The sequence below is a fragment of the Lathyrus oleraceus genome, chromosome 1, assembly GCF_024323335.1.
Source record: "Lathyrus oleraceus cultivar Zhongwan6 chromosome 1, CAAS_Psat_ZW6_1.0, whole genome shotgun sequence".
In the NCBI taxonomy this organism is placed as follows: domain Eukaryota; kingdom Viridiplantae; phylum Streptophyta; class Magnoliopsida; order Fabales; family Fabaceae; genus Lathyrus; species Lathyrus oleraceus.
Genome location: NC_066579.1, coordinates 143,129,624 through 143,152,787, shown reverse-complemented (window position 1 = coordinate 143,152,787; position 23,164 = coordinate 143,129,624). Strand labels below are relative to the sequence as shown.

Here is a 23,164-nt window from a genome sequence, read left to right as displayed (position 1 = left end):
TGGATAGCAAATCTTTATGTCTATATTTGTTATGCTTACCATTTTGTTTAATTTTGTATATAACTTCTACTATTTATTTTATTTTAAATTTTATCAATTTAATTTAATCATATTTAGTTGTTTGTATCTTTAAATGTTTACCTTTCAGATTTAATTAATGGTTGAATTTCCGATACTATTTTATTCGACTAGTCGATTTTTGTGTGTTAACTAATTTAGTTAGGTTATAAGTACCCATATCCATACTTTTACACGTGTAAATAATCACCAAATTTCATTCGATTTCAAAATCAGTTTCAACTTTCCTCGATTTCAAAATACATTCCAAAAATAAATGCAAATCATTTCAAGATCATTTCACAAATCAAACATAATATTCAAATCCTTTTCTAAAGAGTGAAGAAAAAGATTATCCTGGAGGGAATATCCAGTCATAATCCCGAATATTAGGCTCAAGCTGTAAGAGCTTGCAAGCCGTTAATATTCGTCTTCTCTTTAACACTCTAATATTCAAATCGTTTTCTAAATAAAGCGTGAAGAAAAAGATTATCCTGGAGGGAATATCCAGTCATAATCCCGAATATTAGGCTCAAGCTGTAAGAGATTGCAAGCCTTAAATATTTGTCTTCCTTTTAACACTCTAATATTCAAAACCTCTTCTTAGTAAAGTTGGAAGAAAAAGGTTACCTGGATGGAATATCCAATCGTAATCCCGAATATTAGGCTCAAGCTGTAAGAGCTTGCAAGCCATAAATATTTGTCTTCCTTTTAACACTCTAATATTCAAAACCTCTTCTTAGTAAAGTTGGAAGAAAAAGGTTACCTAGATGGAATATCCAATCGTAATCCCGAATATTGGGCTCAAGCTGTAAGAGCTTGTAAGCCATAAATATTCGTCTTCCCTCCAAAACATTCATAAATATTCGAATCATTTTCTTAACAATATTAGAAAGAAACAGATTGCCTGGGTGGAATATCCAGATGTAGTCCCGAGTGTTAGACTCAAGTCGTAAGAGCTTGCAAGTCATAAGTACTCGTCTTTCAAACTTTAAAATACTTAATTCCTACCTTAAATACTTTTTCAATAAAGATGGAAATGGAACATGGTGTATACCGTGCACTCCTGAGACTAGGATTCGAGATGGATATCTCGCTCATCCAAGTTCTCGCCATCACTCAAAATACCTCCAACCAATCAAACTCTTTTTCACCGTCGTGCGACTAATCAAAGAACCCTTTTCATAAATGAAAGATATATTGTCTTAAGGTGACACAAAAGAATGTTTCGGCCACGATTGTTGAGTAGAGATAAATGACGCTTTTCCGAATGTAGATTTATAAATCTGTTCGATGTGTGGTATGCGTCCACTCCTCATCTGTTTTGGGTAAAACAATGTTCTCGTCGATTAATACAATATAGCTTTCGCTAAAATCGACCAACAAACAAACATTTTTCTACCCAGAACTACGTAAGCCTTGATTTCTCTTTTGAGATACGTAGGAGTAGGATTTTTAAATCTTGTCAGGCCCACTAATAAAAAACTTAGGTTTAGTCCTTCGTCAAAAATCCAAAAACATTCTCTTCTCATCCTTTCTTTCTTTCCCACCTAACAATTCGAAAAGCCTAATATTTCAACTAACACTAACGCACACAACTAACTTAATGGTTCCCGTTGAGTACAACAGACGTGAGGGGTGCTAATACCTTCCCCTGGCGTAATTGACTCCCGAACCCTGATATTGGTTGCGATGACTGTTCGGGACCAATTGGTACTACTTTTTATATCATTTTATTGGTCCCTTTTACCAAGTTTTGATGTAATTACACACTTTTTATTCTTATTAATTCGTATAAATGCAATTACGTTTAATTTATTTTGTTTGAATAATTATTTCACATTTCTATTAGTTTTGTAGAATTTTTGGATGAGAAAGCTTTTGGATTGCAGCATCATAATATGGAAGATTTTGGATGAAGATTGCAAAGCAAGGAACCTGAGGCAGCTTCAGTTCGCCCCGCGAACATAGTTCGCCCAGCGAACTGAATGACAGTGTCAGTTCGCGCCGCGAACATAGTTCGCCCTGCGAACCCTGCGAATCCAGCAAACTGATTTTTGGGTCAAAAGTGTTGTTTTGAAGGCCAGCTGGTTTTGCCATTTTGGTGTCTGCCTTGGGATAGCTTTTCTACTTTGGATGGAAATGATCAATTAAGGAAATGTCAACTCTTTTAGGAGAGAAAAAACATACTATTATCATACACACATTGATATTGAGAGCTTTTTGTAAGAGAGAAAAACAGATTTTTTCTTCTTTAACTTTCTGCTTTGAACAATGATGATGAGGAGCTAAACTTCCCTTTGTCAAGATTGGAGGTAGTAGCTATTCTCATATGTTTATGTATTCCATTTGATTTATATATATGATAAAGATTGTTGATGTATTGAATACTGTTTTTGCCCTAAGTTGAAAACCAGATTTGAGTAGTTGTCGAGAGAGATTATTTGAGTCTTGACATAAAACAGATTTTCAAGTAGTGAATAAGTTGTAGAGATAGATTTATTCATTACTCTTCTTTGGTATTAAGCATTAAAGATTGTTATATTGATACTTAGGTGGAGAGATCGTCTAAGGATCAATATAGTGATTATCACAATATCATTTAGACATAAATGACTTTGAGAGGATACTTGAACATCATCAATAATCTTGAATCTATTTATTTATCATAAGGAATCATAAGCATTTGAAATAGTGAACTCTAATCTTGCCAAGCTTTTATGTTAGATTAAAACCATTTTACTGTTTTTAGTGATATTTACTCACAAGATAACTTTCCAACCAAAACAACCTTGTTACTTTCTAAACTTACAACATTTGGATTATAGAACGGCGGTAATATCAACCAATCTCTGTGGATACGATATAAAAATATTTGCCGAAGATATACTTTTCAACAAATTGGCGCCGTTGCCGGAGATTGGTGTTCGATATTACAAGCATTGCAATAATTCATTGTTTTAAGTTTTGTTACTTTTGCTGCTATCCCTCTTTTATTTCACTTGGTTTGTTAGTTTTGTAGATTCTAGTGCATGCGAGGAAAAGCAACCGAGGAGCAACTTCAGTTCGATCCTGAAATTGAAAGAACACTTCGGAAGCTCAATAGCAAAACACGAAGAAGAAGGAAACTAGCCGAAGAGAGGAACCGGAGAGAAGAAGCATCTACTTCCGCACTTGTTCCAATCGAAGAAGTGGTTGTAGAGGCTTGTGAAGGAAACATGGCGGAGGATAATCGTACCGAAATGTCCGCTAATAGTCCAAGAAGAAATGCTCAATTTGCCCGTGGAGGAAGAAATACGGAGATGAAGACCGGAATCCTCCAACTTCTCTATCAAATCCATTCACCGGAATGGACCATGAAGATCCGTATACCCATCTCATCAAATTCTATGAGATTGCGGGTTCTACGGGAATTGATGAAGCGGGTGAAGAAGCATTATTCAAGAGGATGTTCCCACACTCCTTAGTGGGAAAGGCAAAAGAGTGGTACCTTGATCAAGCATCAAGAGTGATGACGGATTGGAATTTGCTAGAAGAAAAGTTCTTAGAAAGATATTTCCCTCAATCCCGATTCATGGAAGCCAAAACGGCTATTGCGGTATTCACTCAAGGAAGCAACGAGTCTTTAAATGAGGCTTGGGAAAGATTCAAGTCAATCTTGAGAAAATGCAAGGGTCATGGTTTTGATGAGCTCACTCAAATCCATATTTTTCTAAATGGGCTCCAATCAACTCACAGAACACTTTTGGATGCTACCGCGGATGGCTCTCTTATGTCAAAGACTGCGGAAGAAGCTAACGTCATTATTGACCAGATGGCACTCAATGATCGTCAAAGTCAACATGACCGTAGTCCTTCACAACGTAAACCGGGAGTTCTTGAGTTAAATACCAATGACGCCATTCTTGCTCAAAACAAGTTACTCTCTCAACAAGTGGAGTTGCTTACTCAACAAATGGCCAAGCTTCCACAGCAAATGAAGGAGATTCAAAGTTCTCAAGTTCGACATCAAGTAGCATGTTGCGAGTTATGTCAAGGAGATCACTCTACTGGTTTTTGTCCTCCACTAGAAGAAGTAAGCTATGTAAACAATCAAAATCAAGGCTATCAAAGGAACAATCAAGGTTATCAACCATCAAGGTTCAACAATCAAAATTTTCAGCAGCAAAGTCCTTACCAACATCCAAATTCTCAAGGACAGCAGTCGCAAGGAGGAAGTTCCAAGCTAGAGGATACTCTTCAACAATTCATGCAAGCTTCCATGGAAAATCAGAAGAGTAACGAAGCAGCAATTAAAAATTTGGAAACTCAAGTAGGCCAACTTGCAAAGCAACTGTCGGAACAAAACGCAGGATCTTCTTTCTCCGCTAACACTCAACCCAATCCAAAGGAGCATTGTAAAGCAATTTTTACTAGAAGCGGTAGAGAGTTGACAAGTAAAAAAGGTGAGGAAATTACAGTTGAGAATGATATGGATGTTGTGCTGGAAAAGGAGGATGTGGCTTATGGGAAGGAGAAAGTGGCAGAAACTGTTCAGTTCGCGCCGCGATCGCCCTTCGCGCCGCGAAGACAGCAGAACCAGCAATTGTTGGAGGAACAACAGTGTGAAGCGGAAATGAATAAGGAAATCGAACCAAGGAAGAAGAAAAAAGGAGACAAAGGAGTGAATGTCATTCCAGTTCAACATCTACCATATCCGCACGCACCGTCAAAGAAGGATAATGCTAGACACTATGCACGGTTCATGGACATCTTCAAACAACTCCAAATCAACATTCCATTTGCTGATGCATTAGAACAAATGCCACGGTATGCTAAGTTCATGAAGGACATTCTTACAAAGAAAAGGAGACACGTGGAAGACGAAACCATATTGCTTGATGCACGGTGTAGTGCCATCATCCAAAAGACTCTCCCAAGGAAGGAGTCCGATCCGGGCCGAGTTGTTCTACCGGTAACCATTGGAAGCACATACATTGGAAATGGTTTGATTGACTTGGGTTCTAGTATAAATTTAATCCCCCTCTCCATTGTTAAAAGATTGGGGAATGTTGAGATTAAATCGACGAGAATGACTCTACAACTAGCCGACAAGTCTACCACCTCACCATACGGAATTGCTAAAGACATGTTAGTGAAAGTGGACAAATTCTTGTTTCCGGTAGATTTCGTGATAGTAGAGATGGATGAGGATCATGATGTTCCTCTAATTCTTGGAAGACCATTCATGAAAACAACCCGGATGATGATTAGCATAGATGATGGACTAATGAAGGTGAGAGTGCAAGACGAAGAGGTGACCTTTAATCTTTTTAAAGCTATAACGCATCCAAATGACAAGCATGATTCTTTCCGAAATGATGCAATTGAAGAGAAATACCATGATGGAAAGGGTCGTCACAAGGAGTTTCATGTCGGACAAATGGTATTGCTTTTCAAATCAAGGTTGAAGTTATTCCCTGGTAAGTTGAAGTCAAAATAGTCAGGATCGTTCGTTGTCAAAGAGGTGCGCAGTTATGGAGCCATTCTGATCGAGGATCCAAAGTCACAAGAGAGCTGGACTGTTAATGGTAAAAGACTCAAAGTCTACCATAGTGGCGACGTAAATCGTGATGTGGGTGTCGTGTCTCTATTTAAACCGGGCTAATCAGTGGACCGTCGAGCTCTAAACGACGTTAAACAAAGCGCTTGTTGGGAGGCAACCCAACGTTGTAAGTCTGCATTTTCATTTTTTTCTGCTGTGTGAGTTTCTGCTGTGTTAAATTTTGAAAAAAATTGGGTTCTGTTTTTTACCGTTCGCCCCGCGAACTGAATTCACAGCTTCAGTTCGCCCCGCGAACAATGAATGGCAGAACTAATTTTTTTGAAATTTCCTTCAGTTCGCCCCGCGAACTGAAAAAAAAAACTTTTGTTTTATGTCATTTTCGTTTCATTCCTATTTTTCACAAACTTAGGAGATTCTTTCAACAACCTCGCTGCTCCACTTCCAAACCTCCAAATTTCAAAACTTCCCCTCTCCATTCCCTTCTTAAGAGGATTATGTTGATTATGCTAAGTGGCCTGAGAGCAGGCCAAAATTTTTTTGGGGGGTGCAGGAGGTGGTGTAACCCATGGCGATGAGTTGAAGGAAGATTGAGGAGTTTGTTGAATTTTAGAGTTTGTCTTGATAATTGCATGAATACTATTTGAGATTTAAGTGTGTTTTTAATCAAATTGGTTTACCAACATTTATGTTAAATTGTTCTTACTCTTAAGTCAAGCTTAAAGCAACCGAGAAATGATCGCAAAGAAAGAAGCATAGGACACTTCGAGTGGTGATGATAAGAAGTAGTGTCGATATTTCAAGGTACACTTTATCGCTTTCTAGACTTAACATGAGTAGTTTGATGGTTTGTGCAAATTTCATATCATAAACTCATTGAAATGTATGTCATCTTTGAATCAAAATAGGATTTAACCATTTGTGAGGAAGCTTTCCATTGTACACTAAAAAGCGGGAAACCGAGCATTATTTTAACTCATTCTTATCATGCTAAATCATGCATCAATCTATTTTTGTGTGAAAATTTTGAAAATGCTAGAGGCATTGTTTGTGAGAAAAACCACTTGACCAAAAAGTTTGAATCAACTAACCTTGTGAGGAATAATCCTTAGTTAAACCCCTTTGAGCTTATTTTAGGATTCATTTGATTGATCATTGTAAAATCAATTGAAAATTGTGGAATAAATGAATCCTAATTTCTTTCGTATCAGTTGAAACCTCAAACCGATTTTTTTGCAAAATTTTGCCTTTCGCTTATGTCTAAGTAGGGAGCATTATTGAATAAATTTGGTTTTGGAATCTAAAGTTGGGGAGAGTAAAGTGAAAAGTTGATTAGAAACTTGGAAAAGTGAGTTTTTATGAAAGGGTGAAAATTTGAAAAGAAACAAGAAAAAGAAAATACCCTTGAAGCCATAGAGCAAAGAAAAAAGTAAAGAAAAAAAATCAAAGAAAATGCTCATGGTTGTGTGGATGTAATAAGAAAAAGAAAAAAAATAGGGATCAAAGAAAGGGAAATTGTGTAGAGTCGAATGTTTGGGAATGCTCCCTTAGGATAGGCAACTTTGTTGAATTCTCTTAATCATATCCTTTCTTGTAACCTAAGCCACATTACAACCTTTGAAAGACCTCTTGATTCTCATTTTTCACATGATTTGGTATTTGTTGTGATAACCGCATGATTTGAGTTGTTGTTGATTTAATTGCTTGGATGAGTGAAAGTAACCCTTCATGTTATTCATCATTATTATGATGTGTGTGTAAGTTTGATTCAATGTTGACATATTTGGCTTTGAATTCCTTGGAATGATTTTTGCACTCAACCATTTCTCTTATTCATGTTTTGTCTAGAATTGAGATAGGTGAATTGAGAAAATGCCAAACGCTTTTGAACCATTTGAATGTCCTTGGTAAATCCTTGTTTCAATTTTTTGTGTCATTGCTTTGGTTGTAAGGGTGGAAACTTTTGTTTAGGGACAAACAAAATGCTAAGTTGGGGAGAGTTGTTAGGGACCAATTGGTACTACTTTTTATATCATTTCATTGGACCCTTTTACCAAGTTTTGATGTAATTACACACTTTTTATTCTTATTAATTCGTATAAATGCAATTACGTTTAATTTATTTTGTTTGAATAGTTATTTCACATTTCTATTAATTTTGTAGAATTTTTGGATGAGAAAGCTTTTGGATTGCAGCATCATAATATGGAAGATTTTGGATGAAGCTTGCAAAGCAAGGAAGCTGAGGCAGCTTCAGTTCGCCCCGCGAACATAGTTCGCCCAGCGAACTGAATGACAGTGTCAGTTCGCACCGCGAACATAGTTCGCACCGCGAACATAGTTCGCCCCGCGAACCCTGCGAATCCAGCAAACTGATTTTTGGGTCAAAAGTGTTGTTTTGAAGGCCAGCTGGTTTTGCCATTTTGGTGTCTGCCTTGGGATAGCTTTTCTACTTTGGATGGAAATGATCAATTAAGGAAATGTCAACTCTTTTAGGAGAGAAAAAACACACTATTATCATACACACATTGATATTGAGAGCTTTTTATAAGAGAGAAAAACAGAGTTTTTCTTCTTTAACTTTCTGCTTTGAACAATGATGATGAGGAGCTAAACTTCCCTTTGTCAAGATTGGAGGTAGTAGCTATTCTCATATGTTTATGTATTCCATTTGATTTATATATATGATAAAGATTGTTGATGTATTGAATACTATTTTTGCCCTAAGGTGAAAACCAGATTTGAGTAGTTGTCGAGAGAGATTATTTGAGTCTTGACATAAAACAGATTTTCAAGTAGTGAATAAGTTGTAGAGATAGATTTATTCATTACTCTTCTTTGGTATTAAGCATTAAAGATTGCTATATTGATAGTTAGGTGGAGAGATCGTCTAAGGATCAATATAGTGATTATCACAATATCATTTAGACATAAATGACTTTGAGAGGATACTTGAACATCATCAATAATCTTGAATCTATTTATTTATCATAAGGAATCATAAGCATTTGAAATAGTGAACTCCAATCTTGCCAAGCTTTTATATTAGATTAAAACCATTTTACTGTTTTTAGTGATATTTACTCACAAGATAACTTTCCAACCAAAACAACCTTGTTACTTTCTAAACTTACAACATTTGAATTATAGAACGGCGGTAATATCAACCAATCTCTGTGGATACGATATAAAAATATTTGCCGAAGATATACTTTTCAACAATGACCATATCTTATCCTTTCTTTTGTCTTGGGTTTTATCGATATTTCCCCTTTCCTTTTTAGGAATAAATAAAGTTTGGTGGCGACTCTATTCAGTCCATCATTGCGAGCGTGCGATCGCGCTTCGCTTTGAAGTCGTATCCTCATTTTTTTGAGGTGCGACAGATGGCGACTCTGCTGGGGACTGACTAAAATCCCTAAGTGAGTCAAGCCTAGTTAGGTCGTTTGTGTGCCTTTGTTTGTTTACCTATGTTTCTTTTCTTTATTGTTTTTACTATCTCTATTGTTATATTGATATGAATCTGTTGTATTGGTTCGATTGTGGTTTGGTACTTGGATACTCTGATTGCAAACCTTGTGGGAAAGACTTTTTACCTGAGTCTCGAGTAAAAACATAAGATAGGACGAGGTTGAGTAGTGCGGGTCCGCGAGATGTATTTCTCGTTGGGTCGGTACGAGAACCTTACTTAGAGTAGATTCTTGAGAGGATGTTGTCGCTCAGCAAGTAAGTTGCCGTAAGCTTCGATATTTTCTTTAGGATCCATGACTCTGAGAACCATTTGTAGAACCTTAGTTCTTTGTCCAACTAGGAAAGATGGTTGCGTAGTGTGGGTCTACGAGATGAATTTCTCGTTAGATCGATGCGAGAACCTTACTTAGAGTAGATTCTTTGGATGGAGTTGATGCCCGGCAAGTAAGTTGTCGCATGTAGCAAACAGTTTAATGGATCCATGACTCTAGGAACTTTTGTAACCCTAGATCATACCCGGTGAGAACCTGTTCTTGAAAAGCAATCTGATTCATCAGTACCTCAGACTTTTGAACCCATGTATGAAAAAAAACAAATATGCATGGCTTGCATTGCATTCATTCACATTCCATTGCATCTGCATCTCATCATAATGCATGACATTGTCCAGACAAAATACAAAAAAAAACTCATCCATCATTTGTCCATGATCAGCAAAGTGATTCTCAACACGCATTTAGAACAAAGAACCATGTCTCAGGAGATGATGGACGAGCTAAGGAAAAGCCAAGAAGCACTGAAGGAGGAACTTAATCTTTTGAAGAGCCAAATGAGATGGATCTTGGAAACCCTGCAAGTCTTGTTGAGAAAAGAGCGTCACCCAATGTACACTGCTGCAACAAAGAGAGCTACTACTCCACATCCATCTAGTGTTACCCCAAGTCAAGGGAAATTCCATGTGGAAGCTCCTCGTCTACCGGCATATGGCCATCCCTCAATACGTCATCATCAACATCCTCTGGCTATTCCTCCTCAAAATCACCGAAGTCAGGTTTAGAACAAAAATCAGAATCAGAACAAGAGGAACAAAAATCACAACGACCCAATTCCGGTGCCATATAGCAAGCTCTACCCACAGCTGATCCAGAATGCTTTGGTGACCCCTCGAGCTCTCACACCTACGTCACCATACCTACCATGGTACAATCCAAATGCAACATGTGAATTCCATAAAGGAGCATTGGGACATGACCTGGATTCTTGCTTAGTGCTGAAAGCCTTGGTACGAGAGTTGATTAACAAAAAGAGCTTAATCTTTGAAGAAGATCACCCGAAGGTCAAGTGCGAATACCATACTGGAACAATGGGGCACTCCATCGAGGAATGCAAGAGTTTTAAGCTCAAACTGCAAAGATTGATTGACATAAGGTCACCAACACTCAAGGAGGAAGGCTCAGGTACATATACCTTGATTTCTGGGCCAGGTAATGAGAAAGGGAAAGGACCCTTGAAACCCCTCAAGGTTTTGTTCCACAAGGAAGATGTCAGGGATGTGGCTAATGAGCTATCATTGTTTCCTGGTAAGAGCATTGAGATAACGCCTTGGATTTCCAATGTCACGACCCATACCAATGAAAGAAAAGGAGAAGTGAGTAGTGGATCCAAGAGGGTTGCGTTCAATGATGAGATTGAAGGAAAAGAATTTGAAGATCATCATGCCAATGTCAAAAAGCTTGTTGATCCCAACCTTCAAGTTTGAAGAAGTCAATTCCCTAAAGCTGGCAATCATTTGGCTGTCTCCGCATTTCTTTTGTAGTTTCCTTGCATGTTGATTATTAATTGCTTTTAAGCATTGTTGTTTTCTTTGAATTGGTAAGATTAATGAAATATTTATGCATCTTTTGAATTAATCCATTCGTATTCACTCGTTTTTCATTCATGTTAAAAACAAAAATACTCCTCTCATTCACTTTTGTTTATCAAACTGTTGTGTTAACAAAGATTGGAAGGAGGATGATGAAAATAAAACACCTGAAATTGCTGTGGTATGCTTTTGAGTAAAACCTTGTCGATGATGTAAGGCATCGTTTCAAATCCCCAAACACTGGAGTGATAAGGAGTTAATCCCTAGACAACCACTTTGAGCCTAGAAGTTGGTGTTTATTTCGGATCTAAAACCCTTAATCTTAACCTGGGGCAGGGTAGTTATGTTCAGATAGTTTGATCGTGCATTCGATCTTTCAAAAAAAACCGTCCATATGTACACCCTCCAATTAGGTTCAACGACATGTTATCCTTCGCGCACATGTTGAAGTGTCGAAGAAGTTGGGAAAAGCTAAAATTAGTGTTGGTTGATCCTCATCCACCAATAATGTGGCAGTCAACATGTAAAAAAAAATAGAAAAAAAAAGCCCGCTAAGTCAAATACCACAAAATGACTTAGGCAAAAGTCAGGGCATCCCGATGGACCGAAAGCCTCAAAGAAGCGGTCCGTGAAAAATTAGGGATAAAGAAAATCAATCGAAAGAGGTCATTAAATCCTCAATAAAAACAAAATAAGGTGACTGCCACTTCAAGAAAATCTCACCTTGAATCCTCATTTTCACTTTCGCACCTTTGAAGTCAAATATGTGTATTGAATTAACTAAACATAGGAATTGGAGATCATCAAGAAGAAGGGGTGGGTAAAAATAAATTTTGAGCCTTATATCCTTTTGTTTCAAAAAAACCGTGAACCAGACCACGTTACAACCCTTAAAAGACCTAATTGAGACAGGGTTTATTTTGAAAGCATACTATAACAAGGTTGTGTTAACTTGACTCCCAACGATTTTTGTTAATCATTTGATGGCACCAACTTGCATACTGTGAATGACTTGATCACCATTGTGTTCTTATCAACGACTCTTTCACTGTATTTCACTCATTCATATCAATAAACTTTGAGTTCAAATTTTTGCATAAACATTGCATTAAAATTACCATTTTTTTTAATGCACAATCTTATTTGCGAGTCAACACTTAGCATCAAAGAAATTCCAACAATATGCAGTTGAGGAAATTGATAAAGTGAAAGAAGTCTAGTCAGGGGCAAATCACTTTGGGCATCAGTTGCTTCGAGCTAATCACCCTAAGGGTCATCTCGCCAAGAGTAATTTGTTTCAAGAATCAGACCGGGGCAAGCCACCTCAGAGCTCAATGAGTCCAACTATTCCAAGGAAAGTCAATCAAGAGTCTACCATTCCAACATTTGGTTAGTCAAGTTCAGACCATTGCAAGTTTCAAACACTTGGGGCAAGCCATCTCGAGGTAGTCTCATGGCAAGCTGTTTCCAAACTCACTTTCAAGGTGAACATTTCCAAAGTCCCAACAGACTGGGGCAAGATGAGCCACAGAGGGGAAGAACCTCTTTCTTCATGCTTTCAAACTGCTCAAACAAATTTTGCCATACGTCAACAACTTTTGAGTTTAAGACAACTGCCCGGAAATTATGCTAGCACGATTCATTAATCCTCCAAAAGGATCCCATTAGCAAAGTTGTGGTTATCAAGCTTGATAAAATTCTCCCTTGATAACATCTATCATAAAATATTTGGTTGAGTTCTCGGTGTTGAGGAATCAGAATCTCTGTAAACAGTCCCTACAAACTCCCAGTCTGCCAAGTGTCAGCATTCTCATAATCATGATCATTCATATGTCATGCATTCAAATCATGCATAGTTGAAATGTACTTCGTGCTCATTGTGCATTGACCTAGGTCTTGTTGTTGATCCTATGTCCTTTGACCTCTAATTCTAGTTTGTCTTTGGTATCCTTAAACCAACATCCGGTTTTCGCAGTCATTTTCAAGTCCAATTGTTGTTGGCAAAATCCGTTAAAAGTTGGTTATAATCCATTACTTACGGTTAAGAGTCCAATTGTTGTTGAGCCTTATTCCATTATCAGGTCATATATGAATCTATTGTTCAGTGCTATTCAGGTCATATATGAACCTGTTGTTGAACTTTATTCCATTAGCAGGTCATATATGAACCTGTTGTTCAGTGCTATTCAGGTCATATATGAACCTGTTGTTGAACTTTATTCCATTATCAGGTCATATATGAACCTGTTGTTCAGTGCTATTCAGGTCATATATGAACCTGTTGTTGAGCTTTATTCCATTGTCAGGTCATATATGAACCTGTTGTTCAATACTATTCAGGTCATATATGAACCTGTTGTTGAGCTTTATTCCATTGACAGGTCATATATGAACCTGTTGTTCAACACTATTCAGGTCATATATGAACCTGTTGTTGAGCTTTATTCCATTGTCAGGTCATATATGAACCTGTTGTTCAATACTATTCAGGTCATATATGAACCTGTTGTTGAGCTTTATTCCATTGTCAGGTCATATATGAACCTGTTGTTCAATACTATTCAGGTCATATATGAACCTGTTGTTGAGCCTTTATTCCATTGTCAGCTCATATATGAACCTGTTGTTCAATACTATTCAGGTCATATATGAACCTGTTATTGAGCTTTATTCCATTGTCAGGTCATATATGAACCTGTTGTTCAATACTATTCAGGTCATATATGAACCTATTGTTGAACCTTATTCCAGTGTCAGGGCATATATGAACCTGTTCTGAAGAGTTTTTCCCTATGTTGTTCAATACTATTCAGGTCATATATGAACCTGTTGTTGAACCTTATTCCAGCGTCAGGTCATATATGAACCTGTTCTGAAGAGTTTTTCCCTATGTTGTTCAATACTATTCAGGTCATATATGAACCTGTTGTTGAACCTTATTCCAGTGTCAGGTCATATATGAACTTGTTGATACACTCTTCTTGTATTTTGTTGAGTTTGTTAGGTCATATCTGAACCTGCTGTAAGAACTTCTTGATATTCCCCAGCATTGTCAGGTCATATATGAACCTGTTGTTGTGCTTTATGCCAATATTGTCAGGTTATATATGAACCCGTTGTAGCATTTTTTTCCTTTATTCGGATTTAGTAAGTCATATGTGAACTTACTACCGAAATCCCTTGTATTCTAAGTATCGTCTATCAAATTTCACTTTGAGTACTCCCCATTGTGTGTCTGATCCTCCAGCAGGATCTGTTTTCCCCAGCAAAGTTGTTTTTTACCATTTGTCTGTCTCCCTGTGGGTCATCAGCATTCCCCACAGATTGGTCTGTCTAGTGGCATCTCCTGTTAAGGGTCCACCATATCCCTAGCAGATAAAAATTACAAAAAAGGAATCATGCATCCATGCATATCATATCATGTCATATCATATCATATCATATCACATCATGTCATAGGGATTCAGGATCAAAATCCGGGTCTTCTTAGTATTTAACCATCTCCCACTATGATCATATGAAGAGTGCCATGCTTCATATTCTCTAGTTGAACACGCTTAAATAGGGGCAACTGTCATACCCCGATTTTGGTCCTGAATTTTTTCCATTTTTCATTTTCATTTGGCACTTGGCCTAAAGTTTATTTGCATACATTCATGACCAAAGGCAACCGTCCATTCCCAAATCCATATTTTTTTTATAAACATTGGTTATTATCTAAGCTTTTTGATCATGGTGCTTTTTGATTACAAAATGGATTTTAGTTATTTGACTTTTTTAATTTTCAATTTCAATTTAATTTCAAAGTAAATCTAATTCCAAATTTCAAGTTAATCTTAATTGTGTTTTTACTAATAATTCAAACTCTAATTGATTTTTAATTTCCAAATAAAATGTTAGAATTTGATATCAAAGTAATTTTAACAAATTATAGACTAATTTGATTTTAATTGGTTTTATTGGTTTTTTTATTTTAAATTGACATTTAGATGAGTTTAAGATTATTTCAAAAAATCCATATCCATTTCTATAACCACAAATTCATTTCATTCAAACCAAATTCCATGAATAATTTCCAACCAAGTTACAATTTCCCTTCCAATTCATTCTACATTTTACACTAACCAAATTCAAACATTCATTACACCATTCAAATGTCCAAATAATCATTTCATTCATTAACAATCCAATTACTTTACAATAACCATGTCAAAAAAATAACAAAGCAAAATCTCACAAACATGATCCATTTTCCATCCATAGTTCATTTCAAATCAAAGTAGTACATACACTCATTTCATAACATTCAATAATATTTAACTTTCAAACATTTCCAAACTCATTTTCATACATACATTTTCATGTCCAATTACATTCAATTACCATTACACACGTAAACCATTTCAACTCACATGTTCAAAACCACCACTCAACTCCAAAATTGCAAACAATTTCACCCACATTACATAACCATGAACCAAATTGCAACATACATATCTACATAAACCATATATTAAACCATTGCAACATAAGTAAAATTCCACATGTGACCTACAAGCTTCAATTCCAAATCAGCACCAATATCCAATTCTATGAGCTCGAAGCAAACACCAAGACAACCATTGAATTTGAATCCCACGAGCACTCGAGTCAAAGGATCCATCATGCACTCTAACAAACCAACTCTTAGCAAACCAAATGGATTCATGGCACGTGAAGCCTGCAAGAAAAACCAGTTCACAATTAACCCAAACATCCATAACAGTCCATTAATCCAAAAGATTAGCAATTAATTCCATGAACCATAATACATTCACAATTCAGTTTTTCACCTTAACAATCAATTTAAACCTAACATTAGGTCATCACCATCCATTTAATATTAACCTAGCAAAATATACAGTAGCCTATGTAATTCAAGCACGCTGGAAATTATATAGTAAACTGTGTTAATGATTTACCAATATGAATAAGTTATTGGAGTTTGGGAAGAAATTCATGTTTTATGCTAGGGTACTTTCTGGATATGAAGAGCGAAGGATCCGAAATTTTAGGCTGCAGCTTGAACAACGTGTACTGCAGGCACAAGCAAAGAAAGCAACCATAAATAAAGTACCTGAGCAGATCATTTTATCTGAAATTCATCGTATGGTTGAAGAGATGCAAGCTTCTAACAAGAAGCTGGAAGAAACAGAGGTAGCCATTGAAGAATACTTCAAACCTCTTGACAAGGAGGCGGAGTTTTAACGAAAATGCCACTACAAGGTGAAGAGAAAAACATCGGAGATGATGATGAAAGCAGCACTTCAGAACAAACCTTCCAAGCCGAACCCAATTCTGAATTCATAAAGCTTCATATAATACAACCGCTAACCGAAGCTCTTTCGAGCCACCTAGAAAATCCACAACAGAGATCAAAGAGAAAAGTCATAATATAAAAGTTAAAGGATACTTGCACTAGCATATTAGAACTTTGGAATTTCATGGACACATCAACGGAAGAGAAAAACATAGGGAGATTAGTGACTTTAGATTGAAAATTCTTGACAAAGGAGGTGCTAAATGCACTTGATGTGGCTAACACAACGATACCATCTCACCGCAATCATCATGGAGGGTATGGAATTCGTTACCAATGCATATGATTGGTGCTGCATTTCCCTTGATACCAAGTTGTTAGGCCATATATACTACCAAGTTGTTAGGCCATATATACTACCAAGTTGTAGGTCATTGTCATAAGGTGAAGTTGGTCAAAACGACTGAGTTGCGGCGTGAGAAGTATCACCATAAAATGTTAGCATGAATGGAGCAAAAGAACCATCACAGAACCAACTGAAGGAACTGGTTTCCAACTCCCTCTCCATAACCTGTAACAGAAAACCAGAAAAAACAAACTCAGAATAAACCCCCACAACGAACCCTCCAAACCGAATTCCTAACAAACCTCAATTACATACTCTAACTTCTCCCTCAACTCTCCAAGAACCATATAACCCTTCCAATTTCTCAACCGACGGAACCGGAAGCTCCACACCAACCATAACCGCAAAATGCAGCTAACAATCCAAACTGCCCCCAAACTTCCAAAATAAACCTGCATAATACACACGAAAATAGCTTAGATGTGCAGTGTACGGGAACTGATTATGTAAAGCCCAAAGTAGAGAGATTTGGACCTACTACCAACTGCAGCAAAGTTACTGCAAAATAATTATGTGAAAACCAAAGCTCACCGAATTCACTGTAGTAAAACACAAAGCAATTAGAAAGGCAATAAAATTTCCAGAAATATCCCAAAAGAGAGTTGAGACAAAATTCAAAAAAGAAAGTTAGTTTTGTGTTACCTTCTCCGGATCCAAACATCAAGTAGGGCGACCAAAACCTGACAACCCAAAAGAGATTTTGCAGAGATACTCTTTTGAACTCCATATACCAATCCGAAACCCTAAAGCTGTGGAGATAAATAGAGGCGGAGGAGAGACGGAAGGGGAACCCTAAAATTTTTTGGAGGCAGACAAGAGACTGAAAAGACGCTAACTTTGAAAACACCACAAACCTTCGCCGCCGCACCTCACATCCCTCCGTCGCACCACCGACGAAACTCCATCATCAAAGTAAACAGCAACCGCATCAATCCCTCCGCTGCTCAAGCTATTTCCCGGCGGACTTCTTCACACCTTTCACCACCGTCCGTCGTCTCTTCACTCCGAAACACCCCTTCAACCTCCTTTGTTACAAACACCACCATCAGACCGCAGGCCTTCGATCTGGCCACCATGATTTCAGTAATCATCTTCTCATGATGGTCGTGTGTTAACACATGAACGAAGATCCGCCGTGAAACCTATGTGAGAACTTTTCCTTCTCCTTTTATCCTTTTTGTGTGTTTGTTGTTGGAAGTGTAGGATTAGGTTTTATTTGATGATTTGAGGAAATAAGGTTTTAAGGTTTTGATAGTGAGAGCGATTGAGAGACAGAGCGAAGGTTAAAGATGAATGATTGAGGGTGAGAGAGAATGGTTGAGAGAGAAGACGAGATTGAGGGAGCGAGAACAATGAATGTTTTGTTACTGTTCCTCCCACCTTTTCTTCATTTATTTTATTTTTACAAAACAAGCATTAAAACCATTAAAAAAATTTGTTTACGTTTAGTCTTCTATTTTTTTATTAAATAGTATATATTGGTGTATTTGCTTTCCCAATTCATAATCCATTGGAAAACTCAACAGCCAGGCGGCGAGGGTTATTTCTTGATTCCTCCATCATTTAATTAGTAGTCCAACAGACTATCTAGTTTTTGGTTTTTATTTTTTTATTTTATTTTTAATTTTAATTTCAATCTGTGCTGGTTTATATATCCAAGTTGTTATTGTGAATAGTAACTAATCATAAGTGGTATAGTGGATAGAGAGTGGTTTCATTGTCTTTAGTGGAATGGGTTCGATACTTGTGGATAGCAAATCTTTATGTCTCTATTTGTTATGCTTACCATTTTGTTTAATTTTGTATATAACTTCTACTATTTATTTTATTTTAAATTTTATCAATTTAATTTAATCATATTTAGTTGTTTGTATCTTTAAATGTTTACCTTTCAGATTTAATTAATGGTTGAATTTCCGATACTATTTTATTCGACTAGTCGATTTTTGTGTGTTAACTAATTTAGTTAGGTTATAAGTACCCATATCCATACTTTTACACGTGTAAATAATCACCAAATTTCATTCGATTACAAAATCAGTTTCAACTTTCCTCTATTTCAAAATACATTCCAAAAATAAATGCGAATCATTTCAAGATCATTTCACAAATCAAACATAATATTCAAGACCTTTTCTAAAGAGTGAAGAAAAAGATTATCCTGGAGGGAATATCCAGTCATAATCCCGAATATTAGGCTCAAGCTGTAAGAGCTTGCAAGCCGTTAATATTCGTCTTCTCTTTAACACTCTAATATTCAAATCGTTTTCTAAATAAAGCGTGAAGAAAAAGATTATCCTGGAGGGAATATCCAGTCATAATCCCGAATATTGGGCTCAAGCTGTAAGAGATTGCAAGCCATAAATATTTGTCTTCCTTTTAACACTCTAATATTCAAAACCTCTTCTTAGTAAAGTTGGAAGAAGAAGGTTACCTGGATGGAATATCCAATCGTAATCCCGAATATTGGGCTCAAGCTGTAAGAGCTTGTAAGCCATAAATATTCGTCTTCCCTCCAAAACATTCATAAATATTCGAATCATTTTCTTAACAATATTAGAAAGAAACAGATTGCCTGGGTGGAATATCCAGATGTAGTCCCGAGTGTTAGACTCAAGCCGTAAGAGCTTGCAAGTCATAAGTAGTCGTCTTTCAAACTTTAAAATACTTAATTCCTACCTTAAATACTTTTTCAATAAAGATGGAAATGGAACATGGTGTATACCGTGCACTCCTGAGACTAGGATTCGAGATGGATATCTCGCTCATCCAAGTTCTCGCCATCACTCAAAATACCTCCAACCAATCAAACTTTTTTTCGCCGTCGTGCGACTAATCAAAGAACCCTTTTCATAAATGAAAGATATATTGTCTTAAGGTGATACAAAACAATGTTTCGGCCACGATTGTTGAGTAGAGATAAATGACGCTTTTCCGAATGTAGATTTATAAATCCGTTCGATGTGTGGTATGCGTCCACTCCTCATCTGTTTTGGGCAAAATAATGTTCTCGTCGATTAATACAATATAGCTTTCACTAAAATCGACCAACAAACAAACATTTTTCTACCCAGAACTACGTAAGCCCTGATTTCTCTTTTGAGATACGTAGGAGCAGGATTTTTAAATCTTGTCAGGCCCACTAGTAAAAAATTTAGGTTTAGTCCTTCGTCAAAAATCCAAAAACATTCTCTTCTCATCCTTTCTTTCTTTCCCACCTAATAATTCGAAAAGCCTAATATTTCAACTAACACTAACGCACACAACTAACCTAATGGTTCCCGTTGAGTACAATGGACGTGAGGGGTGCTAATCCCTTCCCCTGGCGTAATTGACTCCCGAACCCTGATATTGGTTGCGATGACCATATCTTATCCTTTCTTTTGTCTTGGGTTTTATCGATATTTCCCCTTTCCTTTTTAGGAATAAATAAAGTTCGGTGGCGACTCTGTTCAGTCCATCATTGCGAGCGTGCGATCGCGCTTCACTTTGAAGTCGTATCCCCATTTTTTTGAGGTGCGACAAATTCCATAAGTCACGGGTTCAAAATAACAACTACATAATGATCATGTTGCAGATGAACTCAAAGGGATCTTCAATGATGTATCAGATGATGTTTCAAATTGCAAGCACTTGGTTACATAAAAGTTGGCATTGGCCAAGTCCTTTTGCATAGGGAAGGTTGCCTAAATTCTAAGTCCAATTGTCTCAGATCAAACCAACAGTCCACGCAATAGTTTTTTAGGGTTTTTGTTCTTATTATGTACATTAATGGTCAAATACCACACAAGCAAACAAAATATACACAAACAAGATATATCACACAATATGGTCCAAGTGGCCAAAGTAAAAATTGCATTAATATAAACAATTAGAATGGTATGGATAATGGCAAATGAATAAAGCTTAAAAATAAAGTGCATTAAAGTAAATGACTTGAAATTAAATGTTAGTTGTTAAGAAGTTAGAAGTTAGTATGGATTTTGCTTTTGCTTTTATTTTTGAATTCATTATTTGGAGAACACTCAACCCACTTATTGTAAGACCCCAATTTTTACCCTAAGATCCCTCATGCAACCTCATCACATGCATTAGCATTGGGATCACACCTTGGCATTCTCCTTACCCCTCTTTCATTGGGTTTGTTTTAGGAGAGATCACCAAGCACCATGTGATTGTATAATACTTGTATATTATCATTTTACTAACCAAAATACCAAAAATATGTCTTTGTATTTGCCTAACTCCTTTTGTAGGAAGGGAATGTACCCCATTGATCTATCAAGTTCATATCTAGGGTTTAAGACCCCCATGGCTACAAGAAGAACCAAGGATTGATCCATAATGTCTAAAAGCATCACATATGAGTCCCAATGATCTCTACATTTTACATTGATCAAGCATTCTTCAAGAGTTTGGAGGTGATTTGCCTTAGAAACCCTAGTTTGACTGGGTATCCTAAGTAACTTCTCCAACATGCTATCTCACCAATTGATCAAATTTCTCAAGGGACACTTAAAAATTCATCATCTTATGCATATATGATCTACGATGAGCCTATAAATTCAATAGAATTGGAAGTTAGCTAGTTGGTTGATGGTGGTTGGCCAGATGAATTCATCTTATCAAAACTGGGTCTCCCTGGACCCTATCTCCTACAATTTTCACCATATGAAAATGATTCCAAATGTTACTCTAAATGACATTCCAAACAACTTCCTTGTTGATACCTAGAGCTATTTTTTCTTGGAAAATGATTTTCTATGTTGAAACATTATAGGTCATTTTGTCTAAACCCTAATTTGAAAGTCAACTTCCCAAGGCCATAACTTGCTCAATTTTTATGAGATGAAATATTTCCAAGTTGCAAAATCAAATTCAAGACGTCTCATTCAACTTTGATGTTTGGAGTGAGAGATAATTCAACTTTTATGAGCATGTGATATGAGGATACATTATAGATCATTTTTGACATATACCATTGAACAAGTGATTTTCCTCAACTTCAAAAATGTATAACTCTATCATTCTAAATCCAAATGACATGAAATTAGTGACCATTTTTAAGGTATTTGAAAGATATACAACTTTTATGAAGACACGTTTCTCATTTGGAGCTCACATAAAAAGTTAAGCAAGGTGGAATATTGAGATATATGACTTAACACTTAGAAAAAATTTCAACATGTTGAAATTTCCAAACTTCCACCTCAAAATTCAACATGATCCAAGTTCCAAATGGAAAAGTGTCCAACATCAAAGTTGTTCCCCTTATTCTAAGCTTTCCAAAGACTCCTATTTCATGCATTTAGGATGAGGTTTGCTAGGGCTGCGCATGATCTTAACAAGTCTGCATCAAGTGGAAAAATCAAATGTCCAGAACTCCATTTCACATTGCCTTGCCATTCAAGCATCATTTGAACTTCAGTATAGCTGCAATTGGATCAAAATGGATTGCTTCATGGGCATGTACACGCCCATGCAAGCTTGTGCATCACATTGCCAAATTTAGCAAATTTTCAAGTGTGTAATTATCAATCCCAAATGTTATAAATACAAGGCCTCCAAGCTCATTTCAAATAGACCTTGCGCGCCAGCTTTTCCCCCCAATTCAAACCCTCGCAATTCAAAGGAAAACCTGAGAATATTCAACTTGAAAATTGAGTTTAAATCTCACTATTTGAAGATTCAAAAACTCCAAGATCCAAAGCTTTGTTCCATTGCCAAACCATTTCTGCAAGCTTCTCGAGTGTGATCAAGTCAAGTTTGAAGCAAGCAAGATCAAGTTCTGCACAACATTGAAGGAAATTTTCAGAAATCTTCTTCTCTTCGATTCTCACTCAATTCTCATCAATTCTCTTGGACCTTTGGTTGTCTAAAGTCCTACCAATGTAGGAAAGAGGATTGAGTTGCTTTGAGGTCAAATCGAAGCAACTCAGTTGACACACCTCAAAATTCAACTCCTCATATCTTTCTATATATTTGGGGTTAGTTGAAATTGAGGTCAGATTTGTGCTCTACGCCATTTTTCCTTTCAGATCATGTCTTCCTTTTTCATTTTTTTGATGGTGATGACTGAACCAGTCCGGTGAGCGTCGCCTGAGAAGGTGACCGGAGTTCCAGCGCTGATGGTGTACTGGACAGGTTCTGAGCCATTGATCTCATTTGAAATCTTTTAATCTCACACGTTGGTTCTGATTACCATTGGTGTGATGCGCTGACTCAAGTGTACCATGGAACGCGCGTTTTCATCCACTTGATCTGCCACCTCAATTAATGAGCTAGATCAAGTGGTCCGCGCTTTTTTTTATTATTTAAATTTCATTTTATTTGTTTTATTTTCATTAATTCATATTAATTTTAATATTGATCCAAAAATATGAGAGTTTCACCAAAAAAAATTTAATAAAATCATCTTTTATATTTTGAATTAAAATTATTTTTTGGATCATTATTAATATTTGTCATGATTTAATGGATTTTGTGAATATGTTTAATTGTTTAAAAATACTTTTAAGTTTCCAA

The 23,164-nt window shown here is 36.6% G+C and overlaps 1 protein-coding gene across 1 annotated transcript; it reads left to right on the top strand.

Annotated features, from left to right (window-relative positions):
* Positions 1–15,830: 15,830 nt before the first annotated feature.
* Positions 15,831–16,181, top strand: LOC127096145 (uncharacterized). The gene has a single exon (XM_051034755.1). It carries the CDS (start codon positions 15,900–15,902, stop codon positions 16,179–16,181), a length of 282 nt encoding a protein of 93 aa, XP_050890712.1. The 5' UTR covers positions 15,831–15,899.
* The last annotated feature ends 6,983 nt before the right edge of the window (positions 16,182–23,164 follow it).